This window comes from Peromyscus leucopus, chromosome 7 (assembly GCF_004664715.2).
Source record: "Peromyscus leucopus breed LL Stock chromosome 7, UCI_PerLeu_2.1, whole genome shotgun sequence".
In the NCBI taxonomy this organism is placed as follows: Eukaryota; Metazoa; Chordata; class Mammalia; order Rodentia; family Cricetidae; genus Peromyscus; species Peromyscus leucopus.
The window spans coordinates 98,175,171-98,200,261 of record NC_051069.1 but is presented as its reverse complement, the minus strand read 5'-3'; the positions used below and the strand labels follow the sequence as shown (position 1 = coordinate 98,200,261).

Here is a 25,091-nt window from a genome sequence, read left to right as displayed (position 1 = left end):
CAGCTAGCACTCCCACCCCCCAAAAAGATAAAGCACAATAAGAAAAACTATTACTACTACTTCCTTGTCCTTACCGATCAAGATCAGTCCTAGATTGTGGAAGCATTAAACTACTATAAGAAAAGAGAAAAGAAGCAAGCTTCTTCAACCAAACTCTGATGAGTATAGTATCGGTGCTGGGTTGGGGGGAGCATGAGCTACCATTAGCTACTACAATAGCTAAGCCTTCTTTCCTACTGAATTTCTTTTATTTTCATGTGAGTCAGTCAAAGGACCATTGTGAACTATTTTCCATTAAGAAATCCACTTTTTTTCTTAAAGCAAGTATTTATGCAAATATGGTAAGATCTCTCAATTCTTCGCCTGATGGGGTGTGTGTGTCTCCCCATAAAGTTTACACAAAGCCACTAGATTCTCCACTTGGTTACAGAAAGTCAAAAAAGCAGTATGTCACTCCCACTTCAACAATATCAAAAAGATAGCTCCGAGCTGGGACACTGGAGAGATGTGTCAATTGGTAATATGCTTGACTTGCAAGCAAGGACCTGAGTTAGACACTAGGAACAAGAGTAAAATAGCAGGTGTGGTGGATTCGAGCTAGTAAGGGCAGTGTTAAGGGGGTGGGTAGAAATAGGAAAATTTCTAAGGCTTATCAGTCTAGCCTACTTGTTGAGTTTCAAGCCAGTGAAGGACCTTGTTGAAAAACAACAACAACAAAAAATAACGGGGGGGGGGGGGGGGGATCCGTGGCTGATATGTAGAACTGAGTGTATTGTAAAAATAAAATAAAAGGAAAAATAATAATAATAACTGGCACAGTAAGATAGCTAAGTGGGGCAAGGCACTTGTCACCAAACTTAATAACCTGAGTTCAATCTTCAGGATCCACAAGACAAAAGGAAAAAAATGGCCCCTATAAATTGTCCTGACTTTTACATGGAATGCACAAAGGTGTCTGAGAAACACCATCCCACATTGTGCCCTGGCCTATACACACACCATACTACACCACACACACACACACACACACACACACACACACACACACACACACACCCCTATCTCAAATGGGGGGGGGACCTCTCTCTCTCCTACCTCCCCCGACTCTCATCTCTTTTATACAGTCACATGTAGCTCAATCTTGAAACCTGGACAAGTGAAGCAAAAGTTTCAAATCTTAAAATTCTGATCCTCTGTCTTCACCTCCCAAGTGCTAGGTTGATAGAGATATATGGGCTACCATACCTAGTTATGTGGGGTTCAAACCCAACCTAGAGATTCATATACTGTAAAGTGAGCTACATCCCCATTCCTTTATTGTCTCATAAAGAAATGTAATCCCTCGTTTAAAACTCAAAACTGCACAGATAGAATTTGGATAAGTTCAATCAAACAATAGAAAGAAAAATATCAATTTTATAAAACAGTTCCCCACTCATATTGTTGCTGGTCTATTATGTGGTATTTTGTTTCATTTCATTTGTGGACACAGTTCAAATTCACCTCAAATTTTCGATCTTTATACCTCAGACCTCAATGGCAACTTTTTTGTTTTGTTTTGATTTTTCTGTTTGAAAGTTTCGTTTTGTTTTCCAAGTCAGGGTTTCTCTGTGTAACCTTGGCTGTCCTGGAACCTATTCTGTAGACCAGGCTGGCCTCAAACTCAAAGATATCCACCTGCCTCTGCCTCCCGAGTGCTAGCTGACTCATTTTTGAAGTCTGCATGATTTCAATTCTAAAACCAGACAAAAGAGTTTACCATGTTTACTCACACTTACAATGCCAGCTCTATAAAGGATCGAAGCTGAAGACGGCCATGAGTTCAAGGCCAAAATGAGCTAGACAGTGATGTCCAGGGCAGCCTGGGCTACAGTGTGAGATTCTGTCTCAAAATAACAACCAACCAACCAAATATACATATAAATTACTAGACAATTAATGATAATATCCCTCTTAAATACAGACACAAAAATCCTCAGCCAGCTGGGTGGTGGTGCACACCTTTAGTCCCAGTACTTGGGAGTTAGAGGTTGATCTCTCAGTTCCAAGCCAGCCTGGTCTACAGAGTGGATTCCAGGACAGCCAGGGCTACACAGAGAAACCCTGTCTCGAAACTCACCCTACCCATCCACCCTCAAAAAACAAGAAAAGAAAAAAATCCTCAGCCACATATTAACAAAGCTGATTTAGTAATATATATTACTGAATATATTTTTATTCATATATATATATATATATGAATAAAAAAAACTGTAAACCTTTCTTAAAGGATTTAACTGTGTTTTACTCCAGATGTGAGATTACACCAATAACCTGATTCCAACATGAATTGGAATATAAGCACAAATTTAATGTATTTAACTTTATAAAGTTATGCTTAAATATAAGAAATAGCAGGAACTTTAATAGAGGAAATTACAAAGCAGTTAGGTAGTAGATGAAACATTACAGAAGTCATCTCCAGCTTCACCAACACTGATTTGACTAAAGGACAATGTGTCCTTGATTTGTAACAGACCCTTCAAGTGACTGCCTACACCAAAACCTCAGTGGTGACAAGTCATGACCTCCAATTTGCATTCTGAACATATGCATCCCTTTTAACTTAAACACTTACTTTCAACCTGGCTAGTGTCTGAGCATGGTTTCTTTTTGGCCTCTGGGTTCCCAGTTTTCTCATCACCATCCATGAGAGGAATATACTCAGTCTTCTCCACAGTTTCTCCCACAGTGTCATCATAGGGCTCGGCCTCCAGTGTGGCAATGAAGTCTCGCTTTATCTCTCCCTCAATCTCTGGAGGTGGCTCTGTCAATGCATCTACAAGACTGAGGTCCGCCATTCTGCACCACTGCAACTGCCTGTTAGAGGAAGAGAAGTTCACATGAACACTGCGAATGAACAATGGAAAACACTTCTAGAAGCTCTCTCATCAGTTGTTTTAAAGAGAACCAAAATCTAAAACTGAAGTACAGTCAACGCCTTTAGGATGATGAGAAAATAAAAGTTCAGGAAACTTAGCCAAAGTGAGTCACTGTAGCTGACATTGTTCTCGAATCTCTCCAGGGCAGAAAAGCCAAGGACTATTTTGTTCCTTTCACTTATCTAAGGCGGGATCTTGTTAGATGTAACCCAATCTAGCCTAACCCACAATCAATCTTCTGCTTTAGCCCCCAAAATACTGGAATTATAGGAGTATATATAGTCATACCAAGCTTATTAATACAGAAAATAAAGCACAAGCCAGGCGGCAGTGGCACACACCTTTGATCCCAGCAGAGGCATGCAGAGTTCTGTGAGTTTGAGGCCAGCCTGGTCTACAGAAAGAGTTCCAGGACAGCTAGGGCTGTTACACAAAGAAACCCTGTCTTGAAAAGCCAACACCCCCTCCAAAAAAAATTACTTTTACTTTATGTGTATAAGTATTTTGCTTGCTTGCATGTTATGATATGTGTACCACAAGCATGCTTGCTGCCTGTGGTGGCCAGGAGGGTGTTAGATATCCTGGAGTTACATGAGTGCTGAGAACATAACCTAACTCAGGTCCTCTGGAAGAGGAGACAGTGCTCTTAACCACTGAGCCATCTCTCCAGCCCTTAAATCAGGTCTTTTAATTTCAACTCTCATAATATCTTTTCAGTTATCCCATATTTCCACATCAAGTACCAAAATAGTTTTTAGAAGAATATACAAGAGCAGATTAGAGTATTTCTATGAAAAAGACTGCATTATCAGGCAAATAAAATCATTGTTTTATGTTAAGGCTGGGTACTACCTCATCATCACTGGTAGATAGCCAACAATATGGGTCAATGGACAAATGTGCTTGCCACAAAGCCTGACAATCTGAGCTTGAGCCCCCGATTCCTATGTGAAGGTGGAGAGAACCAACTTTTCACAAAGCTGCCCTTTGATCTCCACATCTGTGCCATGCACACACACAGTCTCTCACACACATAAAATTTTAAAACAAGCTGGGTGGTGGTGGAGCACAACTTTACTCCCAGCACTCGGGAGGCAGAGGCAGGCCTCTGAGTTTGAGGTCAGCCTGGTCTAAAGTGAGTTCCAGGACAGCCAGAGCTGAGAAACCCTGTCTCAAAAAAAACAAAAACAAGAAAGAAATTAAAACAAAATGATTTGATAAATAAATATCTTGAGTGGAAGTATTCTATGTGGGTAGATAAAGCCATTCCCAGAAGCCATAAGGTAAGAGAATGAAAATCCTAGTGCCTAGGCCTTCTTCTCTAGGAAATGTGGGCTAAAAAGACCCCTATAGCTCCCAAAACAATACAGGCTATTGCCATAAAAGTTGGGTATTTATCAGAACAGGATGGTAAGACACCACGCACTTTGGTAGCGGGGGGGGGGGGGGGGGGGGGGGGGGCGCACGCGTAACTAAGTTGGAAGCTTCTTCCCTGCAGGCTAGATTTCATGGTCTCAAATATCCTGGCTGATGGGGGGATTGTTACTAACAGTCTTATTCAGCTATGGATCCCCTGTGTGCTACACTACCCACCTGTCAGACAATGAAAAAGAGGCCTAACTGTTACAGGATTTGTAGCCCATTCCACGGGAGAAATCTCACACCTGGTACTGTAAAACTGGTCAAAGACCTAGTGCAGATGAGGTCATAGGCTGAAGTGGGGAAGCCACTGCTGTTGTTTTGATAAACAGACATGATGCACTTATGTTGCCTTCTAATCTTTTGGTCAGAGAAGCTTTTTTTCAATAGGTAGCCATTACTTCAGAGATTTATACTGGTCAGAGTACTGGGAATTAGTGGTGGCTGAATGGCATCTATATCAACCCCTCAAAGCTCAAGGAGCACAAAGGGAGATAGATGGGATGGAAGGAACAAAAGAACTGAAAGAGAGGATAGCATGTTGTGAAAGTGCTGTCTTCCAGGAGGACATGGCTGCTGGCTGTTATATTCTTGAACTTTCTCTCTCTCAGCTGCTTTTGATTACCTACAGAAGACCAGAACAAGACTGAACCTGTTAACACACACGAGGCCACACTACTGCTACAGGATTTACACACAGTTAATGAAAAGGGATTTTCTTCAGTGGTATAGCCCCTGGTAAACTGCCCAAGCTCCTGTAAAATGAACCTCTCATCCAAGCTCCTGTAAGTAACCCTAATCAAATTCATTGGGTCATAAAAATGTAAACTAAGCAGAAACTACCAAGATGTGCTTCTTAGTTATAGACTAAGTTATAGTTATAGTTATAGTTATAGTTATGGAGAATGCTAGAGAAAGTTTGTCTATATATGAGCTGGGGGAAAAACATTCTGTATATCTTACACTACATAAGGAAAAATAACAAATAAACTTAGTATTTATTTATTTATTTATTTATTTATTTATTTATTTATTTATTTTGGTTTTTCAAGACAGGGTTTCTCTGTGTAGCTTTGCGCCTTTTCCTGGAACTCATTTGGTAGCCCAGGCTGGCCTCGAACTCACAGAGATCCTCCTGGCTCTGCCTCCAGAGTGCTAGGATTAAAGGAGTGCGCCACCACCACCCAGCTAGTATTTATTTTATTGAGGGACAGAGGCATGGATGGTCTCACACTATAGCTCAGGCTGGCTGGAACTCATACGGATAAAGTTAGCCTAGAACTCACAGCAATCCTCCCTCCTCAGCCTCCCAAAGGCTGGGATTCCAAGTGTGAGTCATGATGCCTGACTATATATATATATACACCTGCAAATAAAATCCTTCCCTCCCACCCCCCCATCTCAAAAAAAAAAAAAAAAAGCTATTTTAGGCGCTGGAGAGATGGACTAGCTGTAAGGACTGGGATTCTGCAACACTCATAATAATGGGTTACAATCATCTATATCTCCAGTTCCAAGAGATCTGATCTGACCACCTCCCCTGACCTCTGTAAGCCAGGCAAACTTGTACACTCATACATATAAAATTAACAAATCTAAACAATTAAGAGGGTTGCTTATGTATCTACCCCAACCCCCATGTCTGTGTGTATGTACAGTCGCTGCATGTAAGTGGAGACCAGGGGAGACATTGGGCGTCTTCCTCTACTGCTCTCTGCCTTATTCACTTGAAAAAGTCTAGGTTGGCAGCTGGTGAAGTCCAGGGATCCTCCTGTCCCCCAGCCACAGTGCTGGTTACAGCCATGAACAACCAAGTCTGATTTTTCACACAGGTGCTATGATCTGAACTAAGCATAGCAAGCTCTCTGCCCACGGAACCATTTCCCCAGCCCTTAGCTTTTCTTTTCTTTTCTGTTTGTTTGTTTGTTTCATTTTGAGGCAAGGTCTCTTCTTCAAGTGGCCTCAAATCTGCTCTCCTCTCTTCCTCTGCTACCATGTGGGTTTGCTTTACTTTCTTCCATCTATAAAAACTATTCTTACCAGTTAGCCCTTTAGAGCTCTTATGTACTTTACTTACAAAGACCCTGGGCATGAAGACACAATCCAAGTAACTTGGCAGCTAAGGCACAAAGGCCTTAACTTCTGGGAGTATAGGCATGAGCACCTCTGTTAAGTCACACTTCTTTTTAAATGTGGTGACATGTAAAAAATAACTAAACTATTGTGATGCAGATATTATTAGGCTAGAGGAGCTAGTCTAACAGGAAGACTGAGTTTAGAACAGCCTGAGTTATGTATAGAAGTCCTATTTCTAAAAGCAACAACAAAATATGCACACCACTACCTGTAAAAATGATTCTAGAAAGGAAATTACAGTATTATGATAGAAGCACAAATAATTATTGAAAGCAGAGACTTTATTTTGTAAATGAAAGAAATCAATTTTCTACTTTCTTTATTCTAAAATAATGTACATGTAACTTTTTAAAGTAACAGACAGATTTGTCAAACTGTTCTGCAAATGTATCATGCTAATGTATATACTAAGTGTATACTAATATATACACTTCACTTCATATAATCAGTTCGGCCTCAATGTTATGTTTCATGAACAAAAAGGTACAACATGGGGCCAGGCATGCCTCTAATCCCAGCACTTGGGAGGCAGAATAGGTGGAGCTCTTGTGAGTTCAAGGTCAGCATAGGAGTTCTAGGACAACTAAGGCTACACAGTGAGAACCTGGATGGGAGTGGTGGAGGTGGTGGGGATTCAATACAACACAGGATTGTTTTCAAATCAAGACCTCAAGAAGAGCCGGGTGGTGGTGGTGGTGGTGGTGGCGGCGGCGGCCGGCGGCGGCGGCGGCGGCGGCGGCAGCGGCGGCGGCGCACGCCTTTAATCCCAGCACTCGGGAGGCAGAGCCAGGCGGATCTCTGTGAGTTCGAGGCCAGCCTGGGCTACCAAGTGAGTTCCAGAAAAGGCGCAAAGCTACATAGAGAAACCCTGTCTCGAAAAACCAAAAAGACCTCAAGAAGAAAAAAACCTTATCATTAAAAACCTTATTAGCTAGGATTCTTGGTACATGCTGGCCATCCCAGTTCTCAGGAGGGTAAGAAAAGAGGATTTTGAGATATGTCTTGAAACATACAAAGACCAAAAATAAATAAAATAAAATAAAAAAGAGTATCTTTATGAATGAGAAGAATCTACTTAAAATGGCTATTTATTCATCTATCTGTATAGATAATAAAGTTAATTTAAAATGAATTTGTGATTAAGACACAAAATCTAAAACTGAGTCTGGCAGACAGTGTTTTAATTTGATGCTGTGGCCTTGAGTAAGTCACCTTTGCATACCTGAGTTTCCCTTGGTATGGTGGCCCACACCTTTAATGCCAGCACAGAGGCAGGCAGATCTCTGTGAGTTAGACAGCCAGAAAGGAGTATGCTGTAGGAAGGAAGGGAGGAAGGAGGGGAGGGAGGAGGGAGGGAGGGAGGAGGGAGGGAGGGAGGGAACACCAAACCACAACAAAACAAAAATTAAAATCTACTCCCTCCTTTCCTTTCTTCCCTTTAAGTCCTGCTATGTCTCCTCTCTTCAACCCCTCCCATGTTTCCCTAACATTTCCTATCAGATTGATGGGTTTTACTATTGTTTATATGTATATATACACATAAATACATAAATTTAGCCTGCTGAGTCTATCTAGTGTTGCTGGTGTGTATATGATTTCAGGGCTGTCCACTCTGTATTGGATAACTATTAAGGAGTCCCAAACTCAGGAGAGCTAGCTGCCTGCCTCTGCCTCCTGAGCACATACCATCATGCTTGACAAACAAAAGAAAAAAAATTAATTAAAAATGAATCTCTAAATCAAAGCTTTACAAAAAGTATTTCCAGTTAAATGACTTGCTATTTATTAGGCAAAAGCTTTGAGGGGGGAAAAAAGGAACTAAAAACAAACTCAGAGCACCTTCACTTCTTGAACCAATCTGACTAGAATTTTAAAAACTACATACACCCAGCTCGAGCTGACATCAACAGAGACCTAATACCACACATACTGAACTGTTGGAAAACAAGCTCCATATGATCTAAGCAGGCACCAAAAGAACACATGTTCTCAAGTACAGCAATTTGGACATCTGATCTTTCCTTCGGACCACATGTCGGGGATAAAGTTATCTGGTTACCAAGGTCTTAAAAAACAGGTAAACTAAGCTGGGTGGTGGTGCACATCTTTAATCCCAGCACTTAGAGGCAGAGGCAGGCAGATCTCAGTGAGTTCCAGATGGCTTAATAGTAAGAACACTTGCTCATCTTCTATTGGAGCCAGCTTCGGTACTCTAACCCATATGATGGCTCACAACCATCCATAACTCCAGTTCCATGGGATCTGACACACTCTTCTATCCTCCATGGGCGGCAGGCACACACATGGTACACAGACATACAAGCAGACAAAACAATCATACAAGCCAGGAGTAGTGGCACATGCCTTTAATCCCAGAATTGAGGAAGCAGAGGCAGGTGGACCTCTGAGTTTGAGGCCAGTCTGGTCTACAGAGTGAGTTCTAAGACAGCCAGGACTCTTACACAGAGAAACCCTGTCTTGAAAAACCAAAAAGAACAACAACAAAAAAGTAAACTAAGGCAACAGGACTATGTGACATGATGATGAAGCATGCAAGAGAATCTTGGTCCTTTACTACACCACTGTTTTAATAGCTGTGTGCTCATAAATAGTAGATAACCCAGGAAAAGATCATAAATACCTTATGAGGTGGTTTACTTTAGATAATTCGCGAAGTCTGAGGTTACTGATTTAAAAGTATTTTTAAGGTCTGGGCAACATTTCTTTTGTTTTGCCACAGGTTCTCACTGTGTAGCTCTACTGGTCTGAAACTTGATATGTACACCAGGCTGGCCTTGAACTAACAGAGATCCACTTGCCTCTCCTTCTCAAGTGCTGGTATTACAACTGCCCCACTTTGCTTGACGTTGGGACAATTTTTCAAACTGTAGGAAATCCTCTAAAGATGGAAACTACCACTCTAGTTTACAAATGACCAGCAGCGTCCTCTGTCCTCCCTTCGACACGGTATTTGCTGCTGTGGAGGAAGAGAGAAGGAAGAACAGAGGCCTAGTCAGTGCCGTCATCACTCTCAAACATTCTTCATAAAATCTATAGGATCTTCATTTCCCTCTGAACACTAGACAATTTCTAACAAGAATTATCTTTAAAAGTATAGAATCTACACACATACATGATAGTTCCATACTGTAATACCAGCACTGAGGAGGCTCAATCAGAAGGATTAAAGAGTCTGGGGCCATTCTGAACTGCACAGCAAGACTCAAAACCTGTCTCAAAAAACAATCATTATCATTATCATCATCATCCTCATCATCATCATCATCTAGACACAGTAGCATGCACTTATGAAGTCCCAGGTATACAAAAAGCTGAACCAGGATTGCTTAAGCCCAAACTGATAGGCTAATTTAAAACAGAGCCTAGCATCCAAGGGTGGTGGCCCATGCCTCTAATCCCAGCACTCAGGAAGTAAAGGCAGGCAGATCTCTGTGAGTTCGAGGCCTGGTCTACAGTCAGTTCCAAGACAGTCAGAGCTGGTACACAGAGAACCCTGTCTCGGGGAGGGGGGAGGGAGACTGAGACCGAGCCTGGCTCTGTGGTTAAGAGCCCTAGCTGCTTTTCCAGACAACCTAGACTAGATCCCCAGTACCCACATGGCAGCTCACAAACATCTTTAATCCCTGTTACAGGGGATCCGTTGCTCTCTTCATAGACATACAGGCAAAACACCCACACACATAAAATACATGTTAAAAATAAAAAACAGCAGCTTCTCAACTCCACTTTAAAAAAAAAGTATAAACTCCTTTTTTGGTTTTGTTTCTGTTGTTTTGGTTATTTGTTTGTTTGTTTGTTTGTTTGTCCTGGAACTCTGTGTGTAGACCAGGCTGGCCTTGAATTCACAGAGATCTGCCTGCCTCTGCCTCTCAAGTGCTGTGATTAAAGGCAAGTGCCACTACACCTCATTCCAGACTCCTATTTTGAAGTGTTTAAGTGGGTACTAGACGCACATTCCTGGAAAGACCAATGTTTCACATGTTGTGTAAATTAAGATCTTACCAAATCACTTTCTTCCTAATCCCCAAAATTCAAAGTATTTGGGGTTTTAGTGAGAAAAGGAAGAAAAACAATTTAGCAGCACATAGCAGAGACTGTTTCAACATGCTGGCCGCCAAAGACAAGTGTGATAATTTTGTCTGTTCTCACTTTTAGAAGTACTAGCTTAGAGAAATTATCACTCTGTTTCCCAAAGACATATTAGGTATTTTAAGTTTCAAATAACCACTTTAATTACAAAAATTTTTTGAGAGAATGTCTCTCACTATGGAACCCAAGGATGGTTTAGAGCTTTTTTGTTTTTGTTTTTCCCGAGACAGGGTTTCTGTGTAGTTTTGGTGCCTGTCCTGGATCTCGCTCTTTAGACCAGGCTGGCCTCAAACTCACAAAGATCCGATTAGCTCTGCCTTCCAAGTGCTGAGATTAAAGGCGTGTGCCACTGCCGACCTGCCAGTTTAGAACTCTTGAACTCAGTTTCTGAGTACCTAGGACCATACGCGCACACTACTCTGTGTGTGCTATTACAGTTAATAATTATATTTTAGGAGGGGGAGAACAGGGGAACCCGTGGCTGATATGTAGAACTGAATGGTATTGTAAAATATAATAAAAGGAAAAAAACTGTATTTTAAAAATCTGCTCTTAACATTCAGTTAAATTGTTTTGATGACACCCTGCTTCATTTCAGGGGATCCTGGTGCTACAACAAGAATGTAGATAACTGGGGGTCAGTATTTTCTTCCTCCAGTCCCCTACCCCCACCCCACTTCTTTCATGGCTGGTTTTAAATGACATAGGATCCTGAAGCTGACACTAAGCTGCTATCCTAGGACATTACAGAGAATGCTGTTACCAAAATGGATCCTTGTTCCTCAGGCTTGGAAAGAACCCAGCGTCCCAGACAGTCCCAGTGATCATTTGTAATCTAACAGGCTGAATATAGCCAGCATCACATTGTCATGATTTCATACTCAAAAATCAGATCTTTTTTTCAGTTTGTATAGCAAGCTTTCAACTCTTAAACTATATTTCCCAGATTTATTGTCAATGTATTTCTACCAGAGGTTTATTATATGTCAAGCTGAATCTTACTTCTGTGTTGACTGTGTTTTTATTTATTTAGCTAAAAAACTTGACTTCCATAAACATGGTATCTCATTCTAAGTAAAACCTGAACACGGCCGGGCGGTGGTGGCACACGCCTTTAATCCCAGCACTCGGGAGGCAGAGCCAGGTGGATCTCTGTGAGTTCGAGGCCAGCCTGGGCTACCAAGTGAGCTCCAGGAAAGGTGCAAAGCTACACAGAGAAACCCTGTCTCGAAAAACCAAAAAAAAAAAAAAAAAAAAACCTGAACACTAGGCAAGGCTCTCTAGAGATAAGCCACCACCTTTGATCACAGGACTTATGATTCCTTAGACATCTGAAAGAATTTCTCCTGCTTTTTTTTCCGAAAGACATACAAATGGCAATAGGCAACTTAGCAAGATCCTAACTGTGTTAAGAAATATCCCTCTGAAGACTATTAACTTTTCATTCCCATGTACCCCCTATACAATGCAAAGACAACAGCTGTACTATTACTAATTGATGAAATTTCCAGGCTTGGCAGATTTCTGTTCACAGTCATTTGTCCTGTTCATCACAGGATTATCAACAGAGAGCCTATGATGACTAGGATAGCTGAGGCTGCCTGTCACCCAGCTAAAGGGTACAGAGTAAAAGAAGTTCTATCTTAATTCTAGCTCGTTTCCAAAACAAGGAGCTCATTTCCCACCATTTTAGACAGCCCTTCCCTTTCAATATAACACATTAAGACACGTTAAATACCCTTGCACCACCAAGTTCAAAACCCAACTTGCTTACTTACAAGAACTATGCAGGCAACTTGGGTTCAGTCATGACTGAATGTAATTTGGATCTATAAATAAGCACCAGCCTGCCACATTTGTGGCCCAAGTAAATTAAATCTTTTTCTCCAGCAAGAATAATCGATACTAGACACCTCCCACTGTTAGCCACGAGACACACAGAGCAAGTCTACAAAGTCTGGCTGGGCGGCCGAAACAAGAGAGGACAATGGCACAGCAGTTACAGTTCTATACAGTCATTCTTTAGAGGCAATATTCAATTTTACTTCAGTAATAACTGTTAATACCTACCCCCCAAACGGAGGAAGAATATTGAAAAATCAACTAAAAAAAGTTAATAACATTCAGGGTTTTTTTTTTTTTTTAAAGACAGGATTTCTGAGTATTACAGCTCTGCCTGTCCTGGAGCAGAACTAGAGCCGAATGGCCTTGAACTCACTGAGATCTACCTGCCTCTGCCTCCTAGAACACTGGGATTAAAGGCGTGCACCACCACTGCCTGGCCAGTTATATATTCTCATCCTCCCCAAATGTTCTAACTAGAAACAATTTACACATGGTGACTGAGGAGACAGTGGGAACACTTGTTCTTGCAGAGGATAAGAGCACTGGCTGTTCTCTCAGAGGTCCTGAGTTCAATTCCCAGCAACCCCAAGGTGGCTCACACCATCTGTAATGAGATCTGACACCCTCTTCTGGCATGTAGGCAGAACACTGTAAACATAATTTTTTTTTAAAAAAAGGAAATTCTTGGTGAATGGCAGGTCTAAAAGCAAAAGGTGGTTTCCATGGGATAAGATGGGAAAGTATCTTCATGATCACAGGAATGTAGACCAGACAGAGGCAGTAGAAAGAACACACATACACAGAGCCACAGTACCCAAGAAATAAAACCATTAACTTACAAATAAAAAAAAAATTAAGTAATTGGGTGATGATCTAGAAGTGGCACTATCCAAAATGAACTTTTCAACAAGTTAAAAAAGCAGGACACGCCAGGCAGTGGTGGCACACGCCTTTAATCCCAGCACTTAGGAGGCAGAGGCAGGCAGATCTCTGTGAGTTCGAGGCCAGCCTGGGCTACCAAGTGAGTTCCAGGAAAGGCGCAAAGCTACACAGAGAAACCCTGTGTCGAAAAAAACAAAAAAACAAAAAACAAAACCAAAAAAAAAAAAAAAAAAAAAAAACCCGCAAGATACTAGGCATGTAAGACAGACCATATATGAAAGAAAAGCAGTGAAAGTAGGAGAGGAGCTAGGCATGGCAGTGCTGGTAATTCCAGCATTCCAGAAGCTGAAGCAGGAAGACATGAGCTCCAGGTCAGGCTAGGCTATATATAACAAGATCCTATCTCAAAAACGGGGGCAGTGATGGCACATGTCTTTAATCTCAGTACAGAGACAGGTATCTCTGTGAGTTTGAGGCCAGCCTATTCTACAGAGCTAGTTCCAGGACAGGCTCCAAAGCTACACAGAGAAACCCTGTCTGGGGGGTGGGAGTGAAGAACCCAGTTTATTGCCAAGGGGGACTGCACAAAAAAAACTCTGAACCATAGTATTATTCGTGCTAAATAAATTTTTAATATTTGAACTTAGAAAATCTTCATCAATTTATCAACAGGGGGTGGGTGGCTCCATGAGGAAGAATACATTATATACTAGTGTGCAAGAGAGCAAGGAAGGAAAAGGATGGAGCTGATTCTAAAGCAGCAGCTGAAATCAACCAAGATTTTTGCTGACTCTCCAACATTAATTCTAAGTGGGCAGAAGGCAAGAGAACTTTGCCTCCTCGTTGGAATGTGTCTCTCTATTGGTCTGAAACTCTAAGTGCTGACCTTTAAAAGACAGTATACGGTCTGTCCTCCCTTGCTAGTGGGCAGACAGACTCAACAGGCACAGACAATCACTCCACAGCTCCACTGTTGCTCAATATTCTACTGTACTTCTTAAACTTGCACTACGATATTTGTGCAATGATGAATTTTTACTCAATCAAAAGTAAACAATGCATAAAAGGAAGCCATAACTGAAAACACTGACAGTCTGACAAAGTGGCATATACATTAAATACAGCACTCCAGAAGTGAAGACAGGAGGATCAGGAGTTCAAGGGTAGCCTGGACTACCTGAAATCCTGCTTCAAAAAAAAAAAAAAAAAAAAAAAAAAAAACTAAAAACAAATAATATATACATAAAGAGAGAAATGCTACTAATCACCTGAGGGCTGTCTCCTCAACACAACAGGAACCACAACTGCTTTGATCTCCCCTACTATCAATTTTAAGCTTTACATGCATGTTTACAATCATACATACATACACACATACACACAAAAAAAACTACACACATTTTTTAAATGTACATGCAAATGTGAAAGACACAGACAATCCTCTTTTTTTCTTCAATATTCAAAATAGTATTTCCTATTTCCCTTGAATTAGAAGTTGAGACCAAGTAACCGTTCTCTCTCTCTTTTTTTTTTTTTTTTTTTTTTTTGGGACTTTTTGAGACAAGGTTTCTCTGTATAGCCCTGGCTGTCCTGGATTCTCTTCGTAGACCAGGCTGGCCTTGAATTCGGAGTCTGACTGCCTCTACTTCCCCAGTCCTAGGATTAAAAGAATGTGCTACCTCACCAGGCCTGGAGTTCTTATATTTCATTCTCAAACAGTATCTCTATAAATTGCCCAGACTGACCTGAAACTTGCCACCCCCTTTCTCAGCCTCCCAAGAAGCTGTCACTTTAGTCGCTAGAGTCAACCACATTTTATGAGGGTCTCTTTCCTGGTGCTCTTTGCTGTCAACTCAGGAAATACAAAGAATCTAGTGGAGGACTCTAAGGTATGAGACAGGAGGAACTGAAATTCCTTAATCATGAGAGGGCCACAGGCCAAATACTCCAAACTATGATATAAACAGGAACTAAACCTTTAAAGCTGGCCATACTGGTACACACACCTAAAATAACATACTCAGGAGGCTGAGGCAAGAGGATTTAAACTTAAAAATACCTTCCCAAGAGAGAAATTAAGGAAAGGTGATGATCATTAATTAAGGAAAGGTCATTATCCACAAAACTGCTAGATATACCTCAAAAGGCCACAGTTACTACCCAAATAAATATGGATATTTTATATCTCCAAGATAGTCACTGTGAAAATAAGAGTGATAGCCGGGCAGTGGTGGCTGGCGCACGCCTTTAATCCCAGCACTCGGGAGGCAGAGGCAGGCGAATCTGTGAGTTCAAAGCCAGCCTGGTCTACAGAGCGAGATCCAGGACAGGCTCCAAAACTACACAGAGAAACCCTGTCTCTTGGAGGGAAAAAAAAAAAAAAAGAAAAAGAAAGGAGGGAGGGGGGAGGGAGGGAAGAAAATAAGAGTGATTTAGATTTAGAGCATTCTGGACTTCATACTACTTGGGCTGAGGACATAACTCAGCTAGAGAGCACACCCTGACATCTTAAAGGCCCTAGGTTCAACTCTCCAGCACTAGTTGATAAGAGAATCAAATCTCCTGACTTTCTTTTCAAAGACCTTTTCATACATAGTCAGTCACCCAATGCTGCTACTACCTCCCACGCCCAGTTAACCATAGAGGTCCAGAGGTCTGTACAGACAGACAGGAAGTGATAGAGCTGGGTGGAGAGAGGAAGTGATAAGGTGGAGTGGAGAGAGGAGCTTGCTCTCTTTAGACTGAGGATTTCGTAGAGGTAAGCTAGTGGCTGGCTCCTCCTCCTGATTTTCAGGCAAGCTTTATTTGTTAGAGCACAAAATATCACCAAAAGTGAGCAAAAAAGGGAGGCAAGAAAGAGAGCGAGGGGCGGGGAAAGCTATAGAAGTCTCTGTGTGTCAGGTAATCTTTAACTTATCGCAGTCTGTCAGCTGGGGACAAAGTCTTTGTATACAGCCCACGCTGCACACTTGCCTCAACTTAAAAATCAGTTCAAAACGTGAGTATGGACCCCACCTCAACAACAGTATATTCATCCTGAGAAGTGACTGTTTTCTATGTATATCCGGTATATAATGTCATCAGCATCATATGTAATTCTAACCACCTTCACCCATTCATTTGAACTTAAAGACTTGTACTAGACAGATACACAGCTATATACCAGTAACAACAGAACTTTGGAGGTAGAGGCAGTTAGATCAAGAGCTCAGTTACATAGCGGAGTTTGAAGGTAGTCAGGGGTACATGAGACAATATCTCAATAAAAAAAAAAATTAGGAGGAGTGTGTGAGGGAGTCAGACCTTGGCATTACACACAGTTCTGAGCTGTCATGTGGGTGCTGGGAAATGAACCCGGGTCCTCTGGAAAAGCAGTCAGTGCTCTTAACCACTGGGCCATCTCTCCAGCCTATGATATTTTAAGATCAGTACTAGTATAAATAAAGCTAGAGTTTGGATCCTGAATGTCTCCCAAAAGCCCATGTACTAAAGGCTTTGTCCCCAGTTCCTGGCCTCAAGAGAGGTATGCCAATGGAGGGGATATTGGGACCCCAGCAAGTCCCTGTCTGTCTCCTTGCTTCCTACTTACCATAAGAACAGGCTCCTCCAATCAGACTGCAACCCACAGATCCAGGGAGGCTACCTAGCAGGGGGGACCCTAGGATGACTGTGGCTTATAATAAATAAGTTTTGGCCCAATCACTGGGCAAGCTTTAGCTTATTAGGATAAGAATTTGTACTGTATCAAGCTGATGAAAGAAAATGCTGGCCATACTTTCAGGAGGGGAAGCTAAAATCTTTTTAGATTATAGATGAGCCTATAGAAAAATGTCTGCCGTAAATCAAACAGTGAAGGGGAAGCTGAATAGGAATCTCACTTACACAACTTAAGTAAAATATAGCTCTCTCAACAGATGAAGATAAGTTTCTTCTGTATCCCAGAATCTAATCAATATTTATATGTATAATTCAGCTATCATTTGGCTTAACAGGGCTTATTGGGAAATGTTATCATTTTTACTATTTTCTATAGAGAAAATATTTTACTGTTTAAAATAACCCTGGACTTTTGAATTATAACCTGTTTTTATGTTCAAGCTACCTATGTATTATTTCTCCTGCAGTTGTACATGTTTTTACATTCAAAAAAGGGGACAAATACTATTGAATTGTATTACATGAAATATATAGAATATACAAATTTATAGAGACAGAAAGATTAGATGTTATCTCAAGATAACATGGAGAAGAAAGGAATATAGAGCAATGATTTCCTAAGTACAGAGTCTCTGTTTTGTGTGATGGAAAAGTCCCACAAGTGGACAGTAGTATCAGGACATAATATCATGAATATAATAAATCAATACAATTTATGTAATTAATGAATATCATAAATATTTGTTACTGAATGAATACTGTGAATGTAATCAATGAATACCACAAATGTAATTAATATCATGAGTGTACTTAATGAATATCATGAGTGTAATTAAAAAAAAGGAGAGAGAGAGAACAGGCTCCTCTACCAGACATCCCTAGTATGATATTGCTGTACCACCACAAGCCCAAAGCAACAGAGCCATTACCTTGGAATGAAACATCTGAAATTTTGAGTCAAAATAAATACACTCTGTCACAATGACTGAGTTAACAAGCAGTAAAAGTAGGCAAACAAAAATAAATAAGGAGGAACAAAAGAGAAAAGACTAAAGTAAAGAAACCTATTTTTTTCCATTAAATAAAGCATTTCAATTCCCTCCAAACACAAGTAAAATATAGCTAGAATCTCTAAGTGTTCTACCCCAACAAACAACAGGCACATGCTGCACCTAGGTCTTGGTCTCTAATACCATTCTCGTACTCTTAGGAAAGATGTAGCTAAATTTTTCTCCAGTCCTGCCTGGAGCATGGTGAGGACAAATCTCTCTCGCCCACCAGTCCCACAGCCGCTCAAGACCCAACCAAGTAAACACACAGAGACTTATATTGCTTATAAACTGTATGGTCGTGGCAGGCTTCTTGCTATCTAGTTCTTCTATCTTAAATTAACCCATTTCTTTTTTTTTTTTTTATTTTTTTTTAGATTTATTTATTTATTATATATATAGGAGAGGGTGCCAGATCTCATTACAGATGGTTGTAAGCCACCATGTGGTTGCTGGGAATTGAACTCAGGACCTCTGGAAGAGCAGTCGGTGCTCTTAACCTCTGAGCCATCTCTCCAGCCCAAATTAACCCATTTCTATTCATCTATGACTTGCCACATGGCTCGTGGCTTACCAGTATCTTACATGTTGGTACTCATGGCAGCATCTCCTGACTCAGCCTTCCTGTTCCCAGAATTCTCTTCTCTGCTTGTCCCACCTATACTTTCTGCCTGCCTATACTTTCAGCATTTTAGTTATACAGAGCTATATCCACAGCAGACTAATTTAGTATTGAGGCAGGAAATAATCAAGAACCTGAGACGCCTTCTAATGCCAGAAGATTAGGACATGACTAAAAAGACAAACTGATGGGAGTATGTCAAAGGGACACAGGAGTTAACTTTACAATGACTAAAGCTGAACAAATATGAGCAACAAAATAAGTTGTTGTGGAATATTTGTACACTGTGTGAAGATATATTGCTGTCATTGGTTTAATAAAGAGCTGAATGGCCAATAGCTAGGCAGGAGTTATAGGTGGGACTTCCAGGCAGAGAGAGAGGAAATAGATGAACCTAGGTTGAAGAGAGTCACCAAGATATGGATCAAATCTGACACACAGAATGGGACAAAGGTAAAATCCATGTGGTAGAACATAGATAAAAATGTGGGTTAATTTAACTTAGCTAGTTGAAAACAAGGCTAAGCTAAAGGCCAAGCTTTCATAATTAATAATAAGTCTCCATGTCATTATTTAGGAGCTGGCTGGTTGGATAGAGAAAGACCAGGTATGGAATATATGGGAACTCTCTATAATCTTCAGTCTTGTATGTTCTCTGTTGGTTTTCTGTTGATTTAATAAAGAACTGACTGAAACCAACTTGGAAAGGATTTGTTTTAGCTTAGTTATAATCCATCATAGGAAACCACAGAAGGAGCTCCAGGCAGGAACCTTGAGGCAGAGACCATGGAGGAATGCTGCTTACTGGTTTATTCCCTAGGCTTGCTTCCTTTATAGCCCAAGAACAACTATCCAGCGGGTAGGATGGTCCACATCAAGAAAATGCCTGGCAGACATGCCCACAGGCTAATCTGATGGAGGTAATTCCTCAATTGAGGTTCCCTTTTCCCAAGTGATTCTAATCTACAAATTGGCAAAAACTAACCAGCACAAGCTATCCTTTCCCAAATTGCACTGCCTACCCTATGCATATTTTTGCCTCATAATAACAATATGCCACTCTAGCAATATACAAACCTTGGCTAAAAGTTAGATATCAACTTTAATTCTGTACAAATAGAAAAGTAAGTTTGTTACTTTTAAAGATGAAATTTAATTTTAAGATGAAAATAACAGCCAGCATGATGTGAAATCCACAAAGAATCAATAAAACGTTTAAAAAAAAAAGAAAAGAACAGCCAGCCAGGCTGTGCTGGTATACAACTTTAATCCTAGCACTCAGGAGGCAGAGGCAGGAGGATCTATAAGTTCGTGGCTTGAAAAACAAAAACAAAAAGATGAAAATAACATTAATTTACTATTTTAAAGTACATAATTCTTTGGTATTGGCTTTTTTTTTTTTTAAAGCAGAGTTGGACTTTACTTCTGAATACTAGATAGAAAGATTCTCAGTAAGAAGATAAGGCACACCCAAAATCAAGGATATGGGCATCTCAAAGAACAGTCCAGGCATTCAGTATTTCCCACAGTTTCAAACTGTCCTCAATAATATTTAATTGGCAGTGCATACATCTAAATGTAGAAAAGTCATTTAAAACTCACGTAAGATGTGATTAATGGCCTGTGCCCAGGTTCCAAGCCCTTTTATCATTCTAATCTTTCTACACGTGGCCAAACCCAAGCTCAGATGCCAAGGCAAGCACCTTTCACCTTCTACATATCAGTAGTATCCTATCACACAGAAAACTCACACGATTATCCTAAACATAACTACAAAATCAGGCCTATTGTGTGCCTTGGTCTATCAGACATTGCTTTGTTTGTCTCAACAAACAGAACATCATACATTACTTAGAAAAGAATGATCTCACCCTACTAATTTGACTGGCCAACTTTATCAAAAAGCTTTTTGTTACAAACTATGATAACCCAGGAAACCAGATCTATTTTTACTGTTCTGGCAAGGAGAGGAAAAGAACTCATGGGAGGGGGGAGGAACCAATTCACTGCCCAGTGCTGGTGGTATACACCTTTAAGGCCAGTACTCAGGAGGCAGAGGCAGGCAGATCTCCCTGAGTTCAAGGCCAACAAGGTCTACAGAGCAAGTTCCAAATCAGCCATGGCTACAGAGAGAAACCTTGTCTCCAAAAATCAATTTGTACAGTAATATTCTTTAGAATCACATTTTACAGAGTTTTCTCTGTTGTCTGGCTACAAGTGAACAAAATAAGACTTTCAGAGATGTTTAATGCTTAAAAAAAAAAAATCATCAGAAGGACAATTTAAAAGGTCCATATTCTATTCTAAATATTAAACCTACCTTGGGTCTGACTGATACATTTTGGGGAGGATGGGGGATCTTGAGACAGGGTTTCTCCATGTAACAGTTCTAGTTGTCCTGAAATTCTCTCTGTAGATCAGGCTGGACTCAAACTTAGAGATCTTGTGCTCTGCCTCCCAAGTTCTGGGATTAAAGGTGTGAGCCACCAAGTCCTCGGTCTTTAATTTTTTATTTAATTTCATTTTATTTTTAAATGAGGATTTTTAAAAAGTCAGACATGGTGGGTTAAGTGCCTCTCAACATTTGGAAGGATGTTGAATCCTCAAAGAGGATGGTGAATTTGAGGCCTGCCTGGACTCCACAGCAAGTTCAAAGATAGACGAAAATACAGAACAAAACTCTTTCTGAACAAGATATTTTAAAGATGTTATTCATCATTTACTATATTTGTGGGTACCCAACAAAGATGTATGCCTACTAGAGTCTAAGCGACTGGCTGACCAAAGGATAGAGATAGATACACCTTCAAGCCCTTGCCCAGGCTGTTCCTTTCTGCTGCTACTATCAGTACTAGTCTCTGCTCTAAAACACCAGAACTTAAAATGAAGGGCACTATTAAAGAGTGAATCTTGAGGTGCTAGAGAAATGCCTCAGCAGTTAAGAGTATCTGCAGAGGACCCAGGTTCAATTCTCAGCACCTACATTTCCAACCATCTATAAAACCAGTTACAGTCGGGTGGTGGTGGTGAACACCTTTAATCCCAGCACTAGTGAGGCAGAGACAAGAGGATCTCTGAGTTCAAGGCCAGCCTGGTCTACAAAGCTAGTTCCAGGATAGCCAAGACCACACAAAAAAAAAACCCTGTCTCAAAAAGGAAAAAGAAAGAAAGGACCAAAAACAAAACAAAACAAACAAAACCCAAAAAACTAGAGGATCTGATGCCTTCTTCTAACCTCTACAGGCACCAAGCATACATACATGCAGTGCACATGTGTTCTAACTTTCACACAAAACCAGTACATACACAAATACACGCACACACATTATTTATTATTTTAAAATTATCTGTGATAGAGACTATGCCTTTTAAAAAATGAAAAAAAATAATTCAGTTTTCCAATGCTGACCACCTCCTGAGACCATGTCTCATAAGGCTCTCGTTACCTCTCAAAAAAAAAAAAAAAAACCAGTAAGAAGCCCCTAATACAGAGTTTTATATATTGGTTGTTCCACTATCTTCTTCAACACTGCAGAAGAAAAGCAAGTCTTATCATAGCATGTTTGTTCAGATGGAAATATCAGGGATAGAATCCCAAATCAAAAGTAGAAATCACCCTAACAAACATACCACAGATAATTTTTTATTTTGTTAGTCCAGGCTTGCTTTAACACACAGTCCTCCTGCTTCAGCCTCCCAAGTCCTAGGACTACAGGAATGTACCACCATGCCTAGACAGGTTTCAATCCCTGGAAAGATGGTTTAAAACAGATTCTAGAGTTCTATTCCTAGAATCTAATGTGGTAAATGTGAGAAGAGTCCCAAAGACCTGCATTTTAAAGTAGCCCAAATGGTCCTATACTCGGATAAATTACCCTTTCTTAAAATATGCCTTCATAATTTCATCTCAAAAGTCATAGCTTGACCTATTCTTACAGAACTCAAGATTAGCCAATGTATCTGCTCTGCACATAGATTGATTTTTAATCCTAAAAGTTGTCTGGCTCAACAATCTTTTGATAAATTTCCTCCAAAGCACTCATAACCCACTACAGTCTAACTCCTCCTCCTAACTATATAACCGGTAAAGCCAATAAAACAGAAGAATTTGCCAGGCAGAGGTGGCACACGTCTTTAATCCCAGCACTAGGGAGGCAGAGCCAGGCAGATCTCTGTGAGTTCGAGGCCAGCCTGGTCTACAGAGCGACTTCCAGGACAGGCACCAAAACTATGCAGAGAAACCCTGTCTTGGGGAGAAAAAAAAAAAGAATTCTATGAAAAAAAGGCACTTCTCATGCCAAGCCAAGCCATTGCTTCCTAACTGAAATGGCTTTTGTACCAGTCACATTTAGCTCACAAGTGACATATATAGTCATCAGTGTGGAATTCCTATGGATGAGTGAATTATAGGTCAGAAACAATCAACAGCTCAAAATCTGATCCAGAAGCTTGAAAACCATTGCTCCAACACAGCTCTCTTGAGAACACCCAACAAGCCTCCATTATTTCAGGGATAAGCCAACAAATTTTTGGTTCTTCAATGTTTTGCTGATGTTTATTTTGTGACATTTTTCTCTTGAGCCCATGACAGCCTGGAACTCACTATCTAGAACAAGATGGCCTTGAATTTGAATCATTTCTCTTTTGTCTCTGACTCTCAGGTGCTGGGGTAACAAAAGTGCACCACCATGTTTAGCTCCATAAGGTCTCAAATCAAAGTTGATACTTACAATAAAGAATCCAAAAATGAAATTAAAAAAATAATTAGGAGCTGGGCCCCAGAAGAACACTATAATCCCAACACCCAAGAAACTTAGATAAAAGGATCACTTAAGCTACTTTCAAAACTGAGACAGGGAATCACAAGTTCAGGACATGCCTGTGATAGAGGAGGTGATAGTTAAAGAGTATAGTGTTTCTTTTAGGAGTAAAAAAAATGTTCTAAAATTGACTGCACTGATGGTTACATATATCTGAACAATTGTACACTGGGGGGGCATAAATTTTGTGGCATATAGAAATGTATCTCAGTATAACTGGTATCAAAAACAAGAAGAGGAGACTAGAAAGACAGCACGAGATAAGTGCCTTCCTATTGTTTTTTCATTTAATTATTTTTATGTGTATGGGTGCCCACGGAAGCCAGGAGAGGGTTAGATCCCCTGGAACTGGAGTTACAGACCACTTGAGCTACTATGTGGATAAAGAAACTAAACCCAGCTCCTCTGAAACAGCAAACAAGTGTTCTTAAACCACTGAGGTATCTATCCAGCCCCCTCCTTCCTATTATTTTATTCTTGCTCTAGCTTCAAGGATATTTCTTTCCTTGTTTTTTTTTTTTTTTTTTTTTTTTGGTTTTTTGAGACAGGGTTTCTCTGTGTAGCTTTGCGCCTTTCCTGGAACTCGCTTTGTAGACCAGGCCAGCCTCGAACTCAGAGATCCTCCTGCCTCTGCCTCCCGAGTGCTGGGATTAAAGGCATGCAGCAGCACCACCACCACCAGCACCAGCACCACCCGGCTTCCTTGCATTAATTTTAAAAGTCAACTTTTTATTCAATATAACTGCTTTGAAAGTAAAGCTTACTAAAAGAAACAAATTGTGTTAAAGAGCTTGAGAGACAGCTCATCAATTAAGAGGATACACAGTTCCTAAAGAGGGACACTAGTTCTGTTCCCAGCACCCATGTCAGGGATCCAACACCTTTGGCCTACATAAACATTACATTCATACACATATATCCTCACACACATATATGTAATTTAAAATAAATCCCCAAAAGAAACTAAACTATTGCAAGTTGGCACAATGACAATATACTGCATACAGGTTAACTTTTTAGTCAGTCAGCAGGCAAAGCTGAGAGCACCCTGTGTACGCTAGGTGCCCTCACTGAACTAACTACAGTCCCAAGCATCAGTTAAACTCAGGTAAGTAACCCTGATCCTTTGGGAAAATGTTAATGGTCACTCATTATGTTATTTCTCCACTGTTGACTTTCACTGTAATCACTTTGAAAACAAAATGTCATTTGTAATACTAGTCTCTCTTGAACTATTGTTGAGCCTGCCAAAAAAAAGAAACTGGACCAAGAAAGGTGGTGTATCCCTTTAATCCTTCCACTCAAGGCAGAGGCAGGCAGATCTCTGATTTCCAGGCCAGCCTGATCTACAGAGCTAGTTCCAAGGCAGTCAGGGCTACATAGTAAAACCCTGTCTCAAAAAAAAAAAAAAAAAAAAAAAAAGAGGAAGAAGGAAGAAGGAGGAGGAGGAAAGAGAGAGGGGGAGAGAAAGAGAGAAACTGCCAGTGAGATAGCTTCATAAGTATTTGCATTTCAAGAATGCCAACTCAAGAACACAGCCTTAGTTTCTTGGTCTCATAAAAACAGAAAGAAGAGAAAGTAAAATATGAAAGATAAAGCAAATAAGTAAATAAAAATATAAACAAAATAG

At 40.5% G+C, this 25,091-nt stretch overlaps 1 protein-coding gene across 15 annotated transcripts in view; it reads right to left on the bottom strand.

Moving 5' to 3' along the window:
* Map4 (microtubule associated protein 4) overlaps positions 1-25,091 on the bottom strand; it is a 142,634-nt gene that overhangs the window by 91,338 nt on the left and 26,205 nt on the right. For all 15 annotated transcript variants that reach the window (XM_037207948.1, XM_028886882.2, XM_028886881.2 and 12 more), the window contains one exon: positions 2,618-2,859. In XM_037207948.1, the coding sequence (XP_037063843.1) occupies positions 2,618-2,840 (223 nt within the window). In that variant the 5' untranslated portion in view covers positions 2,841-2,859. Of the gene's footprint in view, positions 1-2,617; positions 2,860-25,091 lie in introns of those variants that run through there.